Below are 23,083 nucleotides of genomic sequence, written 5' to 3' on the forward strand. Positions count from 1 at the left end.
CTAATTCCCTTCTACGTTTGGTCATTCCCGGAGGATTGTTGAAGTCGAAATCTCGCATTCCGGTAGAGGAGAGCCTGGTTCAAACGTGCACAATACAGTTCCAGTTAAGATATAATAAGCCATTTCTCGATCACGGTTTTGAACAGCGTCAAGCTCTCGCACGCGGCAAATACACGCCGACGCATTTGGAAACAACGGAGTCAGTTGATATTGGACTGATAATGCAGTTTATTTTCAAATGCGGGGTAAAGAAGCAATACGTTACAGGGGGGAAAGAGACCTGAGTTAAATTGGCCCTACGGTTTTAGGCCAGGGGTCTTCAAACTCGGCCCTTTTATGACTCATGGACTTCATCTCCCAGAATTCCTCGGCTAACGTGCCTGGCTGAGGAATTCTGGGAGTTGAAGTCCATGAGTCATAAAAGGGCCGAGTTTGAAGACCCCTGGATTAGGTAGTCGCTAATAATAGTTCATTAGAACTACTACTATAACAATCTAATCTTTCCATTGATTTCTATAGGCAAGCTCACTTCTACTCCCCGAATGTTTTCCCCTTACTGCAGTGGAGAATAATGAATCGATAACAATAACCTGAAAACTAGCAGAAACCTGCGGGCAAAGGCAACCAACTAAAGCAGGGGTAGGCAACCTCGGCTCTTTTATGACTCATGGACTTCAACTCCCAGAATTCCTGAGCCAGCCATGCTGGCTCAGGAATTCTGGGAGTTGAAGTCCATGAGTCATAAAAGAGCCGAGGTTGCCTACCCCTGAACTAAAGCAATTTTTTTTTTAAACTTGGGCTCTTTAAGATGGGTGGACTTCAACTCTCAGAATTCCACAGCCAGCATACCGGAGAAGTGCTGGCTGAGGAATTCTGGGAGTTGAAGTCCACTCCTCTTAAAGTTCCCAAGTTTGAAAAGCACTGAACTAAGAGGCGGCCAAACGGGAATGTCAATGACAGCGGAGCTACTTAGGGTCCATACATCAGAGGGTTCAAGGTATTCCTTTTCACCAAATCTAGAAAAAATACAGGCGGCTTGAAACAAAACCCACGCTTCACAATTCGCGATATCGACTGGCTCGCTTTCGGCTCTCTTTCTCTTTCCTTTTTCTCTTTCGTCGACCCAGAGATGACGTTTCGTCCTCCGGCACGTGGCTTTGCATGTTGTAAAATTGGCTTCCGCCGTTGCAATCGGCTGCCCCGCGGAGCCGCAGAACCTCCACTTCGTTCTTGCTGGGATCCGGACTTGGTGACCCAAGTTTGCTGAGCGCTGATGCTTTGTCCGTTCTCTGGCGTCCTTTGTAGGGAAAATCCGTTCGGAAACTTTGGTAGGACCTGAGTTTGTCGTATTACCTTTGTTTCGCGGAGGGAGAAGGGAAATAATCTAGCACGGGATGTGTGATAGTCTTGACTTCTGATGACTGTAGAGTAGACTAGTCCCTGCAGTTTTTTTTGGCAAAGGTTTTTAGAAGTGGTTTGCCAATTCGTCCTTCCTAGGCCTAAGAGATTGAATGACTGGCTCAAGGTCACTCAGCTGTCTTTACACCTAAGGCAATACTTTAGTAAATATTTCATCTCACTTGGGCTCTTTAACACAGCTCCACTGAAATTCAGTGTCCAAATACAGTCCAGTTCCAGCTGACAGGTCAGTGGATCAGAGAGGAAGAATGCAGATTGATGTGGGAAGGAACAGTCACAGCATACCTCCTAGTAGTACATCCTAAGTCTTCCTGTGCCTTACTAAACATATTTCTTTGGGCTATTTTGGGACAGAGGTTTACACTTCTTGGCTTTATTTGTTCTAGAAGGGGAAACTGATATAGAACCTTTGTCTGTTTCACTACAGTTCCCAGATATTCCCAGCTTTTTAGCAGATTATGTATCAAGTCTCGGCAACTATATAGTTAGATTTTCTCTGTGATGTTCTGTTTGTAACCTGGTCTGTCAGTGATGCAAGAGTAATGGAGTGCTGACAGTAACTGGATGTAACCTGCAAGTATCCCTTAGACTAGAGTATGCAAATGATAACCCCCCCCCAATAATTAAAACAATAGAAAACATAAGTGTGGAAACCCTTGTTGGCCTTCCAAAAGATGCACGTTAGTTTACATGGCCAGTGCCCATTTGTTCAGCAACTGTTCCAAGTTATGGGAGGGGGGGTTGAAAACATGGTCCTAAAAGTGACAGACTTGTGACAGACACAGCAACCCTGTGATTATGATCCAGACACTTCCCCAGCCCGCCATGGCACCCTGGATTCCTGCCACTTCCAGTTTAGCAATCCATTCCTCTTGGGGTTACAACAGCAAAGAGGAGTGCTGGGATTGTCGTTGCTAAGCAATGTGGTCATGTGACATTGCATTTTACAAACATATTAGCTGCAGCAATCTCAATCCCAATTGCTGTTGTAATTTGAGGATGTCCTATATATTAAGACCCCATATAACAGGGGTGTCAAACTGCCGGCCCGCAGGCCGGACGCATCACAACAAAACCGCGCCCACCCCATTGCCGGCAATGGGGGAAAAGCTCCGATACATCGTGCAATGTCACGTGACGTCGCGAGTTTAACACCCCTGCCATATAATATGGCTGGCCCAGAGTTACTCCGAAACAAAATGGACAGCAAATAAGTAAAATAAAATATTGCAGTGCTTCTTTTGAAGTCATTGGTCAGATTCTACATGTTCTGTGAAAACATGATATGTGGTCTTCCCTTCATCTGAAGCTATAGGGAAGGGCCATGCCAATAGCTCCTCAATCAGCCAATAGAAGTTCAGAAGATTGCAGCTTCTGACCTCATCATCACCAAATTCATGTATTTACACACACACACACACACACGTGTGCTGGAGGAGGATAGAAAACCTTTATTTAAAATTAGAGCAGCTATGACACATTTGCTACAGTTGCTTCATGAAAATGTCTCTTAAAAATGATTAATCAACCATCTTAGTGCTATTGTTCGCTTGTGAGGAAGAGCCCTGATTTGTAAAACCACCTTGATTACTATATGTTCTTGCCATGATGCATTGTTGCTTTGATTTCAGTAGATTGCTCTATATCCCAAAGCAGCTTTGGGACTGCTGAAATAATTATTTTCCTTCCCAATTTTTAATATACTTCCTAGCTCTGGCTAGTTAGAAGAGTGATTCCTGCTGGGGAAGACCATGTCTTAACTTCTACGATATTTTCTTTTCTTCTGAGGTCCAGAGCCATGCCTGCCGGTGTAAGTTGGCCCAAATACTTGAAAATCCTCACTGCAGCCTTCTTGACCATGCTTGCTGGTGCACAAACCGTCCACAAATTTTACAGACCTGACCTTGTAAGTGTCTTTTTTCCCCATCTTTTGATTGCTGACTTGTCTTCTGCTTCAGAAAGGGAGCCTTATTAGAGATAACATACTATTGGGATTTTCTTCTACCCTTCTGAATACATTGCGTAGCTCTTTGGTCGATTGCCTTCCCTCACCTGCAAGTCTTGTCTTTTGCAGAGATGAGAGCTCTGTAGCAGGTTATCTTTGTGGCTTAGCTACAGGTTCTTCTCCCTAAGACTCAATCCTGATTTTTTTTTAAAAAAAAACACAAACAAACCCAAATTTTAAAAAATAAACACACACTTTGTTTTATCTCAAAACTTAGAAATGTGTCTTATCATTTAACTGAAGTTACTTATATGTTAGTTGACAACCTATGCTGTATCTTTCTGCTTGGAGGTCAAAGCAGTACAAAATGGGGATTGCCCCCATTTTATCCATAGAACAACCCTATGAGGTAATTGATTGGGAATGCAAAACTGGCCCTAAGCACTAGACTTGGCATATGTGGCTATAAAAATCTAGAAATAGTGATTTGTAAATAAATTTAAATAAATTAGTTGTTTTTTATAAATAAAAATAGTAGTGGTTTGGATTTTTTCAGTTCAGATATCGACAGCTTATTAAAGATGTCCGGTGTGCTCCATTTTCTCTATGTATCAGATGCACCAAAGAGCAGATTAGGTAATTTTTCACTTTTAGTTCAACTTGCTTCTTGGAGCTAGTCACTGAACATAGAACAAGAGTTGGAAGGGACCTCAGAGGACTTCTAACCAACCCCCTGCTCAAGCAGGAAATCCTATATCATTTCAGACAAATGGTTGTCCAGTCTCTTTTTGAAAACCTTCAGTGATGGAGCACCCACAACTTCTGAAGGCAAGCTATTCCATTGGTTGATCTCACCGCTAGGAAATTTCTCCTTAGTTCTGGGTTGCTTCTCTCCTTGGGTAATTTCCATCCATTGTTTCTTGTCTTGCTTTTTGGTGCTTTGGAAAAGTTTGATTCCCTTGTTTTTGTAGGAGCTTTTCATGTCCCCCTAGTCCTTCTTTTCATTAGACTAGACATACTCAATTCCTGTAACCGTTCTTCGTACATTTTGCCTCCAGTGGTGACCAGAACTGGATGCAGTATTCCAAGTGTGATCTTACTAAGGCTTTGTAAAGTGGTATTAGAACTTCACATGATCTTGATTCGATCCCTCTATTAATGCAGCCTAGGATTGCACTGGCTTTTTTTGCTGCTTGTTCTGTCTCAAGTAGAAATGTGATTGCTGATCCCACTTGAAACAGCCAGAATAAATTCAAATGAAATGGGAATAAACAAATTACTATATTCACATACATCCAATGTCAATAACTCACGGTTACAGCAAAGGTCCATCTGGAATGCAAGGTTGTAATCTGAACCCATGTCATTAGGTAAAAATATGATGAACTTTCTATCCTGTGCAAAGTTACATGTTGAAAATGGAGCTTGATATCCCCAGCCACATGCCAGGGTTCATCCAGAGAGATAATACAAAGACAAAGGCAGGAAGTCCTGCCATAAACTATGAAAGCTCCACCCATTTAACAGCTAGACTACTATTCCCATAAGGCATCTCTTGAGGAAATGTTTAACCCTGTAAATGCTACATGTTCTTACAATGCTGCTAGGGTACTGTATTAACCCTGTAAATGCTGGATATACTAACACAGTTCTTAATTCCTAAACTAGAAATAAAATGGAGCAGCTGAATATATACTGGTCCAGCACACTGCTGCCACCCACTGTTGGCTAATATTTAAGTGATTGTCCACTAGGACTTCAAGATCCCTCTCACGTTTACTGGCATTAAGCCAAGTTTGTCCTAGTTTATACCTGTAGATTTTTTTAACCTAAGTGTAAAACCTTACATTTATCTTCAGTGAATTTCATTTTATTTGATAGGGCCCAGTGTTTTAAGTCTGTCAAGATCTTTTTGGATCTTGGGTGCTGGCTACCGTATTCCTGCCAGCTTTGTGTTCTTCAATTCTATCTAGATCATTTATGAAGATATTGAAGAGTATTGGGTTACCCAATGGAATCTTGGGTTACCCAAATGCTTACTTCCCTCCATGTGGATGTAGTTCTGTTGAGGACTACATGTTTAATTCGTCAGCCAGTTACAAACCCACCTGGTGGTGGTGCTGTCATAGTCTGAGAATGAATAATAAGTTTCTAGTAAAAGTGCTAAATATAAACTGGAATTCTAAAATGTGTGGATTGATATGGACACTTGATGGATTTTTTGGATATTATTTATTTGTAGACACCAGATATTCCTCCGAAAGCTGGGGAGCTCAGAACAGAAATGTCGAGTCTAAAAAATACAAATGAGCCAGCTCAACCTTTACAACCACGAACGTAAAAGAATCAATGTTGCATCCTCCATAAAGTGTTCCTTATTAGCATTTATTATCTGAACATGTATAACTGGAAAATCATGAATATTTAAAAGGACTTATTTTCTATCTGTATTGTTTTCGAGTCCAAGTTTGCCTTTCCTACTGTCTTTTTTTATCCCTACAAAGGTGATCTCCTGCTCAGCCATTGCTCGTTTCCGTTAACTACCTGCAACTTTTAGTTCACTACATTTGCTGTGTTTGGAAACGTGTTTTGTTATAAGCCAATTAAACAAGGTATCCATTTGAAAATTAGGTTTAGCCTCCCATAGTCTCTATACTGTAATATGGTTTTCTGCAAAGCAGGCATCCTGTGTCAATAACTTAGAAATTTTATTTCAGTGGTATTTGTTCTTGACTATTTTGAATTTTCACAACTTCTGATAATAAATATGTTTAAATATACAGCTTCTGTAAACGTTATTCGTTTCCTTTTGGCTGGAAACTTATGGGAACTAGTCAGCACACTTGGCTGGGGAAAACTGGTCTATGTATTTTGAAGGTTTGATTCAGAGTATCAGCATTAAGTGCAAAAAGATACTGACTCTTCCATCTATTCAAAAATACATAATCCAGTGTATTTAATTAGAAGTGCTTTATTGTAAAGATGACTCAATTTTTATTTTGCACTACAATTATAACTACTTATTAGACCTAAGTACCTAACCCTAAATATGTGTAACAAGTAGTATCTTGAACTGTAGGCAGGATCAAACCTTGATGGGGCAACTGAAAAGAACAAATCATTTATACATTCTTCATATACATATTTTTATTCTTAGGTCTAACAGAAGTATTTTGATTCCACATCAGTGAAATCCTCCATTAAACCTGGGTCTAAATATGTGCATTAAAATGCTGGGAAAACAAATTTTAACATCGGAAACAGAATCTAGGAATGAAATTCAAACATTTACTTGATAAAACTGCAGCAATTCCTTGTATTAACACTGTTCAAGTTATCAAGTTTTATTACTGTTTTAAGTCAACTCAAAATATCTTCCATTCATAGAAAAACATTGAACAAGCGAACAGAAACTCCATGCTACAAGATTTTGAGGAAGCATGAGAATGGGCATAAAACATGCCTATTATGGCATGCAGTAACTTCAGTTAGTACTCTTCTGTAAAGGTGCACATAGCCACTGTTTTATTACCTTATGCTTCTTTTTGAAAATTACCAAATTTTTCTCTTTTAGGTCACTTTAAATATTACATATGTGAAATTTGGAACCTTTACCTTTATAATTGGCTTAAAATTACCCAAACTTTATGGTAAAGATCTGTTGGAATTCAAGTCCATTTAGCTCTCAGGATATAATAGATGCAATCAGTAGGCTGAGCTAAAGGTTCCACTGTATATAAAACCATTACTTGCTCCTTGTTTAAAAATAGATGCTGACCAGCTTGAGAGACATGACTTATTCATTTTTGAGTATTTGATGGCTTCCTTTATCTTAAAGCATCACTGCAGGGTAACACCTGCCTTCCCTCCAGCAAAATCTAACCCAAATTAGGGAATATATTATAGTGATTCACAAAATAAAGTTTAAATGGCAATTTACTAAATCCAAGACCTGTTCACAGGAAACTAGAATGAATTACTGCAAAGTTAAGACTCCCTAAGTTTTGCCAACTAGCTAAAAAATAGACTCCATTAAGCAGAAGCCTGCCTTAACAGGCTAAGATTCTGGTACACATTTTAGTAGAATAGGAAATAATTGAAAGATAGCAGTTCTAAAGTGACCTTTAGAAAATAATTCCTGTCCCGAGTGTTTTCTTTTCCAATATTTCTTCTGTTACAGAAGAATGTGACTGCCAAATTGAGTCTCTACAAGTTTTCTTTACATCCAATGCAAGTAAATAAGCACTTCAATGTCCCATACAACTGGTGTGAACATTTTAATTTTGTACACGACAAGATTTTACACCAAGCAGTCAGTTAAATAGTACAAATTTACATTGTGAGGAATGTTTAAAAAATGCAACTTAAAAAAATTCTGCCCAAACCCTAAGCCTCCCCCCAACATTTTACAGTGAAAAAACAAATTCAGTTCACATTCCTGCTTCATCCAAAACACAGGATAGTATTTGAGTGTGTATTTTACAATTCATCTTTGCCATCTGTGGACTCCTGCAAGAAACAAAGTATAGATTAAATTAAATCTTGTAGATGTCAGAATCCCTAGTAAGTCACTTTTAGATGTTTCAACTTTTCATTTTTTACTTTGTACAGCATAGTTTAAAAATAGCAACAATATCCTGCCTGTTTTCACTGTGGCTTCTTCATGAGACAGGAATTTTACAGCTTCCAAGTTTTGAGGGAAGGAGGATGACAAAGATCCAGCAAGTTATCCAAGGGGAGGGCATTCTCGGTGGGCGCGCCTGCCCTTTGGAATCAACTGCCTGTGGAACTCCGGATGGCCCCCCGACCTTCGCTCGTTTCGCCGGCACCTAAAAACCTGGCTATTCGAGCTTGCTGGCCTGGACTGAGGGCTTGGGTTTTTAGTTTTAATTTTAATTTTCGGGGCTATTTAATTCTATTTTAACTTTGTATATTGTATTGTTTTAATTGCCCCGTAAACCGCCCTAAGTCCTTCGGGAAATGGGCGGTATATAAATCCAAATAATAAATAAATAATAAATAAGTGCAAGTTTATTATGACACTGTTAAAGAGGCTAGACATACTTGGTTCTAAAATCAAGTCAAAAACACAAGGCCCAGAATGGTAGTGCTGGTGGTAAATACTGTAATGCTTACACCCCAAACCTCTGTCAACTGAGACAAATTATACAGATAGAAAAGATGGTACCTTATGATATACCTGTTATCTTCCCTCCCTCCCCGTTCTTCCTAACCACACTAACCATTTTTTCTGTTTCACTGTCTTCAGTATCTTCATCAGCTTCAATTTCCTCTTCTGGTTCTACTTCTTCATCAGCTTCCTCTGGTTCTTCAGGCTCATCTTCCACCTTTCAGAAATATTTAACAAGGCAAAGCTTTATATGCCATTATATTTGATTATGACAGAGACAGACAGACACAGACACAAATATGACTATGAAACCCTGATCAATACAAAGTATGTTTTAGATATCACTACACAATAGGGTTATTGTTTCAAATATATTTCTTCACCAGATTCCACAGTGCCTTCAATAATGGCAGAGCATAATTTCCATTGCTAAGCAAGGCAGTTAAATTGTGTCTGATTTTACCACCTTCTTTTGACATGGTTAAATAATGACTAGTTAAGTGCATCACACCATTAAGTGAATCTGGCTTCCCGACTCAGCCTGGGATGCTACAATCATCGTAAATACATGATTGCCAGGACCTAATTTTGATCATGTGACTGGGGATGCTGCAACAGTCTTAAGTGTGAGGATCAGTTGTGAGTCACTTTTTTCAGTGCTGGTATAATTTGAACCTTCACCAAACAAATAGTTGTTGAGGACTACTTATACTGGAAAAATTCTTTAAAAATTATGGAGATATTCAGAGAAGTGCCTGCCTTGAAAGTAGCTCATGCACACTCAAACATCAGGTGTTGACCACAGGAAATGTTTGTTTTATATTGTTGTAAAATGTTTTATAAAATTTGACAAATTTCAATTCCATGTAAGTCCTGTATTGTAAATGCACTGTAAATTAGCCCATTTGATGTACCTTGATTGAAAAGGTTTTGCTCTATGATGCACTATTTTGCCCAGGTTCCAGACAGAAATTTTAGTATCACAGAGATGTGCAGTGTCATAAAGGTTGCTGAATGAGTGTACTTGAAATACTGAATTTTTCATAAGCCAAATGTGCTGATGTAATTCCAGCACAGTTGAATGGGGTCTTCAAGTACAGGGTAGTCCTTGACTTACAATCATTCAATAACTATTCAAAGTTACAACAGTTCTCACACCTATAACCATTGGAGTATGTGATCAAACTTTGTATGCTGGCAACTGGCATGTATTTTCAATAGTTGCAGTGTCCTGGGCTTCTGGGATTATCATTTGCAACCTTTCTAGGGAGCTTCCATCAAGCAAAAGTCAAAGGCGGAGGCCAGATAAGTTTAACAACTGCATGATTCACTTAACTGTAGTGATTTGCTTAACAACCAGGGTAAAAAAACACATAAAATGGGGCACACCTCACTTATTAGCAAAGGAAATTTTGTTTAATTGTAGTTTTAAGTCAAGGACTACCTGTACAACAGAATAGGAATGACAAGCAGACAATATTTTGAATCAAGTGTTAACCTAGAAGAAGAAAATGGTCTCAAGAATTATTCTGGCACGTTCAATTCAAAATGTAAGTCATGAGTCTACCTCCTGCATGTATTACAGCAGGGGTCCCCAACCTATGGACCGCGGCCCACTGCCAGGCCGTGGACTACTGGCTACTGGACTGCAGGCCAGGCTGGCCAGTGTGGGCACTCTCCCCCACTTGCGCTAGAGCCCAGAGCCACTTGCATGTGTGTGGCACTAGCAGTGGCGGTGGCTAGTGCATATGAACATGTGCAAATGGGTCCCTTGCGCATGCAGGATTGGACAGCCCATTTGCGCATGCATGTGGCGCTAGCAGAGGTGGCAGCTACAGCCTGTGCAAATGGGGCTGCTAATACCATGCAGGTTGTGCAGCCTGTTTGCACCGATAGCGGCTAGCACCTGCGTAAACAGGGCTGCTAGCGCCATGCAGGTGTGCGCGGCCCTGTTTGCAAACGCAAATTTCCCACCTGCTCCCTTTCCATCCAGGCCGCCAGTATGAAAAGGTTGGTGACTTCTGTATTGTAGTATCTGATCTTCACTAACCTTTTCCTCTGGGTCAATGTTCAAACTCAGGCGAAGCATTCGTTCTATCCTTTCTCCATATTCCTTTGTATCTGGGAGCAGATAACCTGATCTTAGGGTAGCAGTTTCAAGCAGAACCACAGCAAGATCTGCAACTATTTGATCATCTTCATTTTCCTGACCAAAAAAAAACAACACACCACAAAATACTATAGAAATTGTTTAAAGTTTGAGACTCATCAAGTCTCACAGACTGCAAGAGTTGAATTATTTTTTGCATTTCCTGTCCAAAATTTTAGGTGTACAAAACTGCATTAGATTCATTTGTACCTTTTAACATTCTTACCTGAACACGCCTGAGCATGTCTTTTATGAGAGGATGTTTAGGATTAATTTCAAATATCTTCTTTTGGCTTGCATAGTAACTAAAAAGAGAAGATGACAATTTTAAGGGTAATTAGATACACCTACTATCGTGTTACAAGTTCTAGAAATAAACCAATCTTAATTAATGCTACTATACTAAACTAACGAAAGAACCTCGGTCTGACAAATCAGTAACTTAAATGAATACAGAATTGCAGTTTATAGAAAGACAAAAGGTTTGGTGCATTTCTATGTCAATTTAGCCACATTAAATGAGACCACCCATAGATTAAGCATACAAATGTTCAGATTACATCGTTTACTGACACAGATAATACAATTCCCAGTTTTTTCCTAGAATTTTTAGTGCAGATTGGAGGAAGGGGACAGGAAGAAACATTACTTGTTGAAATATAAAAAGTTGGGAATCCTCACTGATCTATCCACAAGCACTTAAACAGCATGGATTATCCACTTTGCAAATTTTTGTTAACTTACACATAAGTGGCCAACTTCCTATACTGCGCTAAGTCAAAACGAAACAAATTAAATTAGGATCCAAATGAGGCCCAGAAATAATTGTATAAATTATGTATTACTTGGTAGCGATATCTTTTCCAGTCTGGTAAGCCTGAGCCTTCATGATTCTTTCCATGTTGCCAGACCATCCGTATTGACTAGCTACAAGAGCACATGGTGATTGGGTTAATCGCTGAGATAATACTGCTTTTTCAATCTAAACAGAAAGAAAAAAATAGCATAAGTACAAATATAGCACACAAGATATTTTTGAAAGAATACTAAATACATTCTAAAATACATACTTTATCCTTTAAAGCTTTGTCTTTCATCCAAGTTAATAGGGGTTCATACTCTTTTTCTAAAGCCTCACGAGCTTCCTTTGACTTTTCACTTTCATCAAACTTTACTCCTTCCTTGGCAACATTCTGAAACCTTTTGTTGTCAAACTCTGGGAGAGCCTGAATGCAATATTCATCCACTGGTTCTGTCAAATATATAACTTCATAACCTTTCTTTAGAAGCCGTTCCACAAAAGGTGAAGATTCAGCCTATAAGATAAATTCAAAATATTAGTATGACATAATCCTGTAAAATTTTCGATGGAAACAATGCATTTACCATTGTAAATCGTATTTCTGGAACAAGATACCACAATTTTATAAACAAACTTAACTACTATATTTCTATTTTTATAGCTTCAAAAGAATGAATTGAAAGAGTTAGCTAGAAAATTATTTTTTACCTCTTTTCTACTTGAACCAGCCATGAAATAGATTTTGTCTTGCTTCTCTTTCATTCTTTCTACATACTGATCTAGACTAGTAGTGTTGCTTTCATGGTTAGAAGACTGGAAACGAAGAAGTTTAGCTAGACGAGTCCGATTTGAATGATCTTCAATCACTCCGAGTTTGATATTTGTGCCAAATTCTTTCCAGAATGTGTCATTGTATTTTTCTTCAGCAATCTTTTTGATCATATCTAGTGTCTTCCGGACAAGTTTCTTTCTGATTACCTAAAAATTCAGAAAAAAATATGTAAGATTAATCTTTTGATCCCAGTTTAAATGAACACCATTTTACAATCTGAGCAACTTCTAGATGTACTGATTTCAATTCATGGTATACCCAAATGAGCTGAGAATTTTAGCAGTTGAAATCAACTTAACGGGAAATTCTTCCCTTTGATGGGAAATATTGCAGGTGAATCTGAGAAAACTAAGACCATGTAAGTTTCTATGCCATAATGTGGGTTCCTATGTATATACTCAACCTCCTGTAACAGGTGCCTTTAATATGTCGACCGTGTCCAGCAACCAGAATAATCCACATTCCCATGGCTATTACATTTAAGTTTAAGTTTATTGAATTTATATACCGCCCTTTTCCCGTAGGACTCAGGGCGGTTTACAAAGTATTTAAAAACATCAATACAAGAGTTAAAAACAGTTAAAAATATTACAGCATGAATGGGAAGAAATGACACAACTCATGTACCATTTTCAGATATTACATTTATTGAATTAATATGCTGCTTGTCTCACAATTCAGCAACTTAATTTAAATATACCACTTGTATTGATCATGATTTTCCATTTTGGTATCAAAGCTGTTATGAATACTGTTGCACACACTTCTGAAACTATTTAACTGTGAATAAGATTATTCTCATCTTTAGTACGGCAAATTTATATATGAGGACATCCAGTTTGGCCTAGTGGTTAAAACAACAGTCCAGAAACAGAGTTCTAATCCTGCCCTGAACATGGAAGCCAGCTAGGTGAGCCAGCCATCCTCTCTCAGCCCAACCCATCCTCACAGAGTCATTGTTGTGGGATAATAGGATGAGTATTGTCGCCTTGAGATATTTATAGATAAAATCCATTCTAGTACATGGTCTTTTACCATTGGTGTTCTTTAACCCACATACGGAATAACTGAATCTACAAGCAAGGACTTGATTCTAATGGGGCTTGAAAGATTTCATTACCATCACTGCCAAGTTAAGTAGGAAGTAGAGAATATAAAAACAGGCCTAGATATTTTTCTGAAGACTAATTAGAAGCTATAGTAGTAATAGACATACCTTTAGTAGTTTGTGCTGCTGGAGGGTCTCACGAGACACATTTAAAGGAAGATCATCTGAATCTACCTAAATTTAGAAAAGGAACATTTACAGAGGTTTAGCAAAAAAAATAAAATTATACATTTCTTAAATGGCTAGTGCATATTATCCCTGAAAATACTTACAACACCCTTGACAAAGTTAAGATACTTGGGCATCATATCATGGAAGTCATCTGTGATGAATACTCTACGGACATACAACTGCAAAACAAATTTTTAACCGATTACTTTTGCAAGACTATCTGCAATTTCTCTTGCTTTTTTAAAGAAGTTGGATCTTATTTTTACCTTTATAAAGTCACTTTTTTTGGATCCATATTCATCAAATAAGCCACGTGGAGCAGTACTGGGAATAAATAAGATGGACTTGAATGTCACTTCTCCTTCAGCAGTAAAGTGAATGTAAGTCATTGGCTCATCAGTTTCCTGGGGAAAAAGAAAGCCAAATCCTAAAGTCCTCACTTCCAGAAAGGTTGAAAATAAATGTATTACAAATGCAAGACGTGGATATTTTACTCATTCTAGCAAAAAATATGCAATGTATGGAGAAAATGTTTTTGTTCTTGTTGCACATATGAGCAATACATTAGGACAAGACACAGCTCAGAACAGAGCGGTTCACATTGTTCCATTTTCCCCCCATACTTGATACTAAGAATTTTGATAGACATGATCCCAGATCAGTCCCAAGCTATAAAGGTAAACCCACCTTAGAAAATGATTTGTAGAAAGCTTTGTATTCATCCTCTTCCACTTCTTTAGATGGCCTCTGCCAAATTGGTTTTATGTCATTCATAAGCTCCCAGTCCCAGACTGTCTTCTGAACCTGCAAGCATTTCCAAATTCATTCATTTACTCTGATAAAATGAAACTATCAGTTTTCACAAACTGATTTGATAAAATCTAAAAAAGCTGTTAATAATTTTAAATGTTAGAAAACTTGCCGGTTTAGTTTTGGGTTTCTTCTCTTCCTCTACTTCCTCCACAGCAGCTTCATCATCTGTCTCATCTTTGTCTTTTACTTCTTCTTCATCTTCAAGAGGCTCTTCTACAGTTTCAGTCTACAGAAATATTGCATGTCAATTCAAGTAATTTCTCAAACATGTTCTCATAAGCAATTAGGATACATTTAACTATCATAAGCGATGAATGTAAATTTTATTTATGTGAAATAGTATAGGGTTTTCTGCTTTCAAGGTCCCTTCCAACTCTATTATTCTGTTCTGTTCTAAACTTATTGTGTACTTTAAACAAGCAGTCACAAACGCTGAAGAGAGACTCCATGTCAATTCATTGTTTAAGATTGATATATGTTTTTATATATTATTTGCTAATCTAATAATGCTATGCCTTCAGGAAGTTATAATTTTTGCACTGGTAACTGACATTGCTGCAAAATGCAACCAAAAATAACAGGTGGGAATGTGACTGAGTTCCAATCTATTCAAATTTTAGATTTTTTTTTTACAAATTTCTGAGATTTCATTTAACTACAGTCCTATTTTTTCCTATCAAAGTTGCCTGATTTGTTTTTCCTTGTGCCAAATATGGAGTATTATCCATTCTTCATAAGTTTCATCTCTGAAAACTGATTTTCATGACTAATATATCTTCCACTTTAAATATTATGCCAATTAGCAGTATTACAAAATATGTACCTTGCTACTCCATACGTAAATTGGGAAGTTAATGAACTGGGAATACTTCGTGACCAGGTTTTTAACTGTATCTAGTTCAAGATAATCTGAAGCTTCTTCTTTTAAAACAAGGCTACAAAAAATAAAACAAAAAAAAAAGCAATTCAGTGCTGTATTAACTAAAAACAATTTTGGTAATTGAACTATTAACCTTACAAACAAGTTACTAAAAGTGCAACAATGCAAATTATATTTTACACAGAACTGATAAGTTCTACTGCTAAAATATTTCAAACAAAGAGAGCTCTGACATTTCATAGTCTGTTCCTTTTATCAAAACAAGTTTCATTTGGTGACGGTACGGACTTCTTTTGTGATACTTTGATATAGATAACAATGGTACATTTGCTGTATCTAATGAGAGGATGTAATATTGAACACCAAGAAGTTTCACCATCAGGGAAGGTGTGTTAACCTATCTTTGGTCACAATCAAATCCTTCCTTCCCATGGAAGACAATGAAGTAAAGGGTGGTTCAAGAAATGCACTAAACTACAAGAAATAGTAGTTAAATTCAAAGCCTCCAATACAGAAACCTGGTCTTTATCACTAAATCTCTCTACCATGTATTAACCTAACAACTGAGACTTTATGTACACTTTGTCAGAAACACCTTGTAGCAATTATGTTAAAAAAAATCATTTCATTCAAAGATTACCATTTGTCTAGTCAAACATACACAATTATAAAATTACTTTATAAAATCTGATTCCATCATGTATAAAAATTACCATCCATTAATCAAAGAAAACAGCAATCTAATACCACTGTAGTATTCTACATAAAATAAAATTGGAATTGTGGTAATGCCTATAACTGTAGTAGATACAGCTAAAAGTATTACCCTAGTTGAGGGAACTTTAATACCAATTTTAAGTATTACACAGCACTGAAACTTTTGTTAAGAAATTTTCTGCATCTTTCTCTGCAGGTTTCATCAAAATACATTGCATTTAATAAAAACCAAATATGTATTTTCATTAATAAAAATATTAATAAAAGTTGTAAAACTTACGTTATAGTAGTGCCTCGTCCCAAGGTATTACCCCGAGGATCTTCAATTACAGAGAACTCATTTGAGTCAGATTCCCAGATCTGTTGACTGTCATTATTATGCTTTGAGGTAACAATAACCTTATCTGCCACAAGGAAGGCAGAATAGAAGCCAACACCAAACTGACCAATCAATTCAGAGGTTGACTGGTTTTCTTCCTGCATTTCAGTTATTTTACTTAGAAATTCACTTGTACCAGATTTAGCAATGGTACCCAAATTTTTGATTAGCTCATCTTTTGTCATGCCAATTCCAGTGTCTATAACATGAAGCATATTCTTCTCTTTATCACACTGTAAAACAAAAATAACTAGTTGGATACGAATTTCACATGCCACCAATAGACATCAGTTTTAACAATGCTGATTTGTGTGTGTGTGTGTGTGTGTGTGAACTGTAATGATAGACCTGTCCTAAAGAAGCTGTTAATACAGAATAATCTAAAGAAAAAAGGGCAGTCTATTAAATGAATCTGATGCAACAGTATCCTCTATCCTTTTCTGCAATCCCTTCTAAAATGTGAAAGGCACACTTGAATTTCTGCATTAACTACTCCAAATCATACAAAAGATATTTTTAAAATAGAAAATGAAACAATTTAAAGAAACATTAAGGAAAATCAGTAGCATCTTACCTTAATTTTTATTGTGAGTTCCTCATTAGCAGAGAGAGCAGTTTCATCAGTCAATGACATCAACCGTATTTTGTCTAGAGCATCAGATGCATTTGAAATCAATTCCCTAAGGAAAATCTGTAAGAAATTTTAGAGTAGGCAGACATAAGCACAGAAACATTTGTATCAAAACTTTTAGATAGGTATATTAAGGCTTACCTCTTTATTTTTATAGAGTGAATTGATAATAAGTTTCATCATCCTGTTTACTTCAGCCTGGAAGGCAAACTTTTCTGATTTTTCCCTAAGTTGTTTTATTTGTGATGCATTTAAACCATCCAGTTGAATAGATTCCTCTTCCCTGCAGAGAACAAAGATCCATTCATGTATTATTAATCCTTTATTTTTAAGTAATGCTGGCAAAATAAGAATTTGTTCTAGACTCATATGTATGCTTTTGCTGCAACTCCAGGTGAAGTCAAACACTAGTCTGCAGAAGAATTCCCCTGCTGCATGCAAAGTTTGCCTTTTCTTTAAACTAAAACTCCCTCCCCTTTTCTCTCTCTCTATTTTACACATTCCACATACTACTTTTCAACCTTCTGGATAGCTATAATATACCTACTATAAATTATTGTAGGACAGTGTTTTGTTTCACATTTAATTTCCATGCAGCTATTTAAGCAATTGTATTATGTCCACTGATAAGTTATAATAAATCTGCACTTTCTTAATAACTGGAAATTCATCAAGGTAATGCAGCCAGTAGAAGCAGCACATAATCCTTCTTGATGAATTGCCCAAATTAATGAGAGATATTTATCTTTCATTTATCAACAATGGAGATGCTATACAAATTATCTAAGCATCAAAATTCTTGCTAAGAATTTGGTTGCATGTCCCTCATATAATCAGTTCTCCAAGCACAAAAGTAAACTATTTTGATATCAAAACTATTATATGCTTATCTGTGGTATTATATGGAGATGAAAACATATCAATTTTCATCATAGCATCAATTTCAGCTATATATCTTATCCTTTTCTTGCAGCTTGAAAAATTTAAGAGACTTCAATTTCATTTTTAAACCAATTCTATAGTACACTTTGGATGCAATTATATAATCATTAGGTTTTCATGCAAGCTTTCCTATATTAAACATACTTCAGGGGGCAATCTTTTGGAAAAAAGATTGTTGAAAGATTTAACATAATAGTAACAAAATGTTTACAAATTCTATGACTTTAAGAACAATTACAATCCAGTTTTCCAAGCCTAAAATAAATCTGGCAAATGTTCTCCTACAAGATTTCACCAGCATTAGAATCTTAATATAAATCATCAATATCCCACTAGATCTCAATGTTAGATCTCAATGGCAGGCATCCTTAGAGGTGTATCTCATTTTAATCAGTGAGCAGGCATGTGTTTGAAATATGAATATGAATGAAATATGAATTATAAAGCCTGGTTAAGCAGACATTTTAAAAAGCAAACCTCTGAACAACTTCATCATCTGTCCGAGATCCTTCTCTGCTTTTGCCCAAATCATCTTCGACAGTGCCATCCACATCAGTTTCTTCAGCCTGGGCAGAGGCTGCAAAAATAATTTGGACAAGTTAGCTCCACAACACCATTCAAAGTAAAACTGCCAATCTATACAACACAGACAGCATGGAGGATATCAAATACTTCAACAAGAAATTGGTAAATAAAGAAATGGTGCATTTCCCATTAGAAAGCAGCTGAAAATTAGAATGGGGAGCCAGAAGTGGCATTTAAAGGATCATAGGCACAGGGTTCATGCCCATTCTATTCAAAATCATCTCAGAGCAGACATCATGTTGAGACAACGAAAAAAAAATGTGAAAATGGCTGGAAAGATTAGGACGCTTTCAAACTCTTGCCAATCAGCAAGTAGACGTTAAACAGTACTCCCAGGAGAGAAGCTAAAGTCATCAACCTTCGCACCTCAATAAAGGATGGGGAAGCGTGAATTCCACATCACGTGCCAAATTGGACCTAAACAATTCCAGCCAGAGTAAAAATCATAAATCCGACACCAGCGTCCCCTTCCTGGGACCATTTGCGTCAACTCCCTCTTCAATCTCCGGCCAGACTCCCACAGGCAGAAAGCGGCCTTGCTGAGCTTTTTGAAAAAGTTGCGAGCAACTTCGATGTTCAAACCTGTTCAACCCGTTACGTTCAAAAGATTTTCGCTAAAGTTCCAGAAGTTCAAAGGATTTTCATTAATTGTTCTTCCACGAACGAGCCTTTCCCCCCCACCCCACGCCCCGAAAGTTAGTAGTACGCCTCTGGGTGCCTCCCGCTTTCTTCCCTATCCCGACAGGCAGCACACCTGCGCCTTCGGGACGCCCCTTTAAAACCCTGCACCCCACAAACCGGGGACCATTCCTCAGGAAGGGCGACTCACAAAAGCCACAAATCTCCTTGGGACGAAGAGGCGCCTCAGTTTGATAACCACCCCCCCCGCCATTTTAAGTTCCTTGCCCCAGAGGGAAAGAGCTGCACGAAGGGAAAATGCCCTACCCTCCTCCCTCGGCCACCGAGGCAGTCACGCCAAAAGCCGTATTAAGGGCGGCAGGAGAACCAGCTTGAGGTAAAAAGTTGAGGGAGGAATTTTCTTTTCCCCCTCCGCCACGCAGGGAATATTCCAGAAACCGCCCCCCACGCGCACTCACCAGCCAGCAGAAGGAGGCATAAAAGGCCAAGTCCCCACAGTTGCTTCATCTCAAAGGTGCCCGGGACGGAGAGAGATACAGCTTCGTACCGGCCTTCCGTGTGCCTCCAAGGGCAATTGATTAGGAGAAATCACGATCCTCCCCTCCCTCGCGGGAGAACCTGCCCGGGTTTTATCAGTTGAGTCACTAACCGAGCCCAGCCCGACCCCCAAGCTTATCACTACCACACGCAGGGGGCGGGGGGAAAAAGCCTCCCGGCCGCGCCAATCGGAGCGCACCACGCCAAACCCAGAGCCAATAGCAAGAAAGGAGGGGGGAGGTGGAGACATCTTTCTGCCAATCATTGTCTTCCAGGTGAAGTTTCCCCGCGCCAAAGCGTGGCTGGGCTTCATTGGTTGTTGCTATGCTCAATGGCCAACCACGGTTAAAGGCGGGAGTAGTAGGCCTTGGTTTGACTGTTTTCCATTCATTTTTCAAAATTTCTCTCTTGGACTGTGTGGCGAGCAGCATTTGATATTAAGTGTGAGACTGTTCCTCTTTTAAAGAAAAAAAAATAAGATATGCACGTTTCAGAGAGTTTCACTTTCCAGAGAGTTATAAAAAAAAACAACAAACCACCCGTTTCCGTAACGACGTTAATTTCCGTTTTTTTATACCCTATGACAGGGGTAGGCAACCTCGGCTCTTTTATGACTCATGGACTTCAACTCCCAGAATTCCTGAGTTGAAGTCCATGAGTCATAAAAGAGCCGAGGTTGCCTACCCCTGCCCTATGACAAATGAAAGCGAAGAAAGTATAGAGTAGGCAGAAATTAGCAAAAACATTTTTATTTCAAGCATTATTTTTTCTGACTTTGGGGCTGGTGACCCAATGAACAGAGCGCGATGCCTACGTTGTAAGAATTATTTTTTAAAAGGAATTCTGCAACTTTTCCCAGCTTGCCATGCTCCTCGCGTCATAAACCTTCGCGTAGTGATTGCCTGGATGCTCTGGATGACGTCGATGTTGCTTTGTATATTTGGAACCGCCTTCTTGTTTGCATGATGGGAATTGCAGTATCTTTGTGTAAGAACGGGTTTACTGCTGTCCTTATGCAGATTGGCGAGGTGATAGCAGTTGTAGGCTATATAGGGAACGCATCAGGTGGGCTGCTCCTAAAAATGTTTTACGAAGCATCTGAAAAAAAATTGGAACAAACTAAGGTTATTGGACTTTGGACTGGCTATTTTTATAACAATGTTTTACATCTTACCTGAATAGCCCTCTGAAGTGGTTTCCAAATAATGTAAGTACTGGTAAATAAAAGTGCAATAAATATTGTTTAAATATTTGTCAAACAACTAGGTTCTGACCTGCAGGACGTTTGGTGATAATAGTCCTGCAGGAGAAAGGATGAGAAGAGAACAGGTGAATTGTAGTTGTTGCCTTCATGCTAACAAAACACCTTTGATCTTTGTTGCATAGCAAGCATATTAAAGAAATTTGAACACCCAGTAGTTCTTTTTTCAGTGTCCAGGTTGCTGACTGGAAAACAAAGTTATTTGAACTGTGATTATCTGAAAGGAAGATGATACTGTGTTTAAGTTAAACACTGGTTAAAGAAGAAGAATAGGGAAAAATCTATTACAAGATTCTGAATGAATCTTGCAACGATTGAGTGAATCAAAAAATATTTTATAAGTAGATTAATTTAGAATAAATTAGTCTTCCCTGAGGTAAATCAGCATGTTAAATTTTAGGATGTGGTACTTCCAGACTTGAGAATTTCTAGCTACTAACAGAAAAGCTTTGTATGACTATATTTCTCTTACTTTATAAATCTTTTGTTTGTAAGAAAAAAAGAAGCAATACAACAATAGAGACCCACTCCTTGCTCTGTTTTTTGAAGAATTGCCTGCTGTGCATCCTCCAATCCAGCCTAGCACACCACTGATAGGAAACACTCTGCTTCTAGATGTGGAAAAGAAAAAGATGCCATTTGTCAATGGCATCAGGCCCCATTATTCCTGGATTACAAATTGAAGATGACATCCATATTTGAGGCAAGACAGAATTTTTATAATAAAAGCCTGATTTGGAAATGTGGAAGAGGATGAGATATCCAAGAATAGACCTACTGTTTTAATATCTTTCTGTTTCTTTTTCTGTGAGCTGTGTACCCAGGAAGATTCTTGCTAGCTAGATGGGCAAATTACAACCTGCACCTTTTATAATGCTATAAAATTATGTTTTCTGTCATAAACTGTTATACAAGCCATGGATGCAGAATTCTCTCTTTCCAAATATTTTAAATACAGAGAAGTCTGGCCTTTATTGAATATGTTCATCCTGATTGTATTTTTCCTCCTGTGAACATAAGAAGCAACACCATACAGCAAAACATCAAATTGTAGATGTAATATATCATGAGAAACCTCTGTGTGGAAAACAATTACCATTTCCCTTCAATTCAGGGAATTGGAAATGTACACCCCTTTTCAGTTTAGGAATCCAAATTAAACCATATTTAATAAAAGCTATAATTCAGTCTCTACTTAAGGTTATCCAGTAGAGAAAATTCCATATTGGTATTTGGTTCTGCAGTCAAATTCCTCTTAAAATTAGTTACTTTTTACTAATATTCACCTGGCATATGCCTACCTGCAGTTTAGATTGTTATTCTATGTTCATTATGCTGGCACAATACAGAACAGAACTTGCCCTTTGAACACCGAGTTTCACACTCCTTCATATTCTTAAAAGCGCCAAGAGTTTTCTCATTTTAAGGCAAAACAACAGGTTCTCTCAGTCATTTTTTAAGACTGTGATTTCAGTCTCTAGACCACCTCCAACTGTTCCAGTTTATCTAAATTTTCTTAAAATATGGTTGCATGTTTCTTTGAAACATGGTATGACCTCATACTTAATGGGTTTAGAGCAGTGTTTCTCAATCTTGACAATTTTTAGTTGGGTGAACTTCACCTCCCATAATTCTAAAGTATCCTGTGTAGGGAATTCTGGGAATTGAAATTCACTCATCTTAAAGTTGCTAGGGTTGAAAAAAAATTAGTTTAGAGCAGGAGTCCTCAGCCCTCTGGGGCCCTGGACCAGTACCGGTCTGTAGCTTGTTAGGAACTGGAACACACAGCTGGAGGTGAACAGTGGGCAAACTTGCAAAACTGAAACCATCCCTTCTCCCATGAAACTGGTCCCTGTTGCCAAAAAAAAAAAAGTTGCAAGCTGCTGGTTTAGAGGACATATCATTCTGCATCAGACTGTTTTATATCTGTGTAGGTTATATAGAACCTGGCAACCTCTCCCCACCTTCTTTCCCATATGAAACTAACTGGTACTACTGTATTATTTAGGCCAGTTCTGGCAACAGCCCATCAGTATCATGGCCATGGTTCTTTTTACACTTCTAGAATATTTCTTACTCCAACATCTCAACCCCTTTCATGGACAGACCATTATCTCCTGCGGTTGGGCCTCCGTCACGTCA

General features: G+C 38.1%; 1 protein-coding gene and 1 long non-coding RNA gene across 2 annotated transcripts; one reads left to right on the plus strand and one right to left on the minus strand.

The window, feature by feature from the left end:
• Positions 1 to 1,159: 1,159 nt before the first annotated feature.
• Positions 1,160 to 6,508, plus strand: LOC308670320. The gene is made up of 3 exons (XR_014026991.1): positions 1,160 to 1,328; positions 3,208 to 3,325; positions 5,607 to 6,508. It is a non-coding gene; the product is annotated as an uncharacterized lncRNA (long non-coding RNA).
• A 39-nt stretch (positions 6,509 to 6,547) lies between these two features.
• On the minus strand, positions 6,548 to 19,820 carry HSP90B1 (heat shock protein 90 beta family member 1). Its single transcript, XM_081331789.1, has 18 exons — positions 19,602 to 19,820; positions 18,397 to 18,496; positions 17,119 to 17,260; positions 16,921 to 17,037; positions 16,248 to 16,579; positions 15,194 to 15,305; positions 14,480 to 14,596; positions 14,245 to 14,361; positions 13,824 to 13,961; positions 13,659 to 13,736; positions 13,495 to 13,560; positions 12,155 to 12,424; positions 11,715 to 11,960; positions 11,490 to 11,626; positions 10,871 to 10,949; positions 10,546 to 10,701; positions 8,608 to 8,712; positions 6,548 to 7,873 (listed from the first exon to the last, which is right to left on the minus strand). The coding sequence occupies exons 1-18, from the start codon at positions 19,648 to 19,650 to the stop codon at positions 7,844 to 7,846; spliced, it is 2,391 nt and encodes a 796-aa protein (XP_081187915.1). The 5' UTR covers positions 19,651 to 19,820; the 3' UTR covers positions 6,548 to 7,843.
• Positions 19,821 to 23,083: the final 3,263 nt, after the last annotated feature.

The sequence above is a fragment of the Vipera berus genome (genome assembly GCF_964194415.1).
Source record: "Vipera berus genome assembly, chromosome: 6".
NCBI classification, from domain to species: domain Eukaryota; kingdom Metazoa; phylum Chordata; class Lepidosauria; order Squamata; family Viperidae; genus Vipera; species Vipera berus.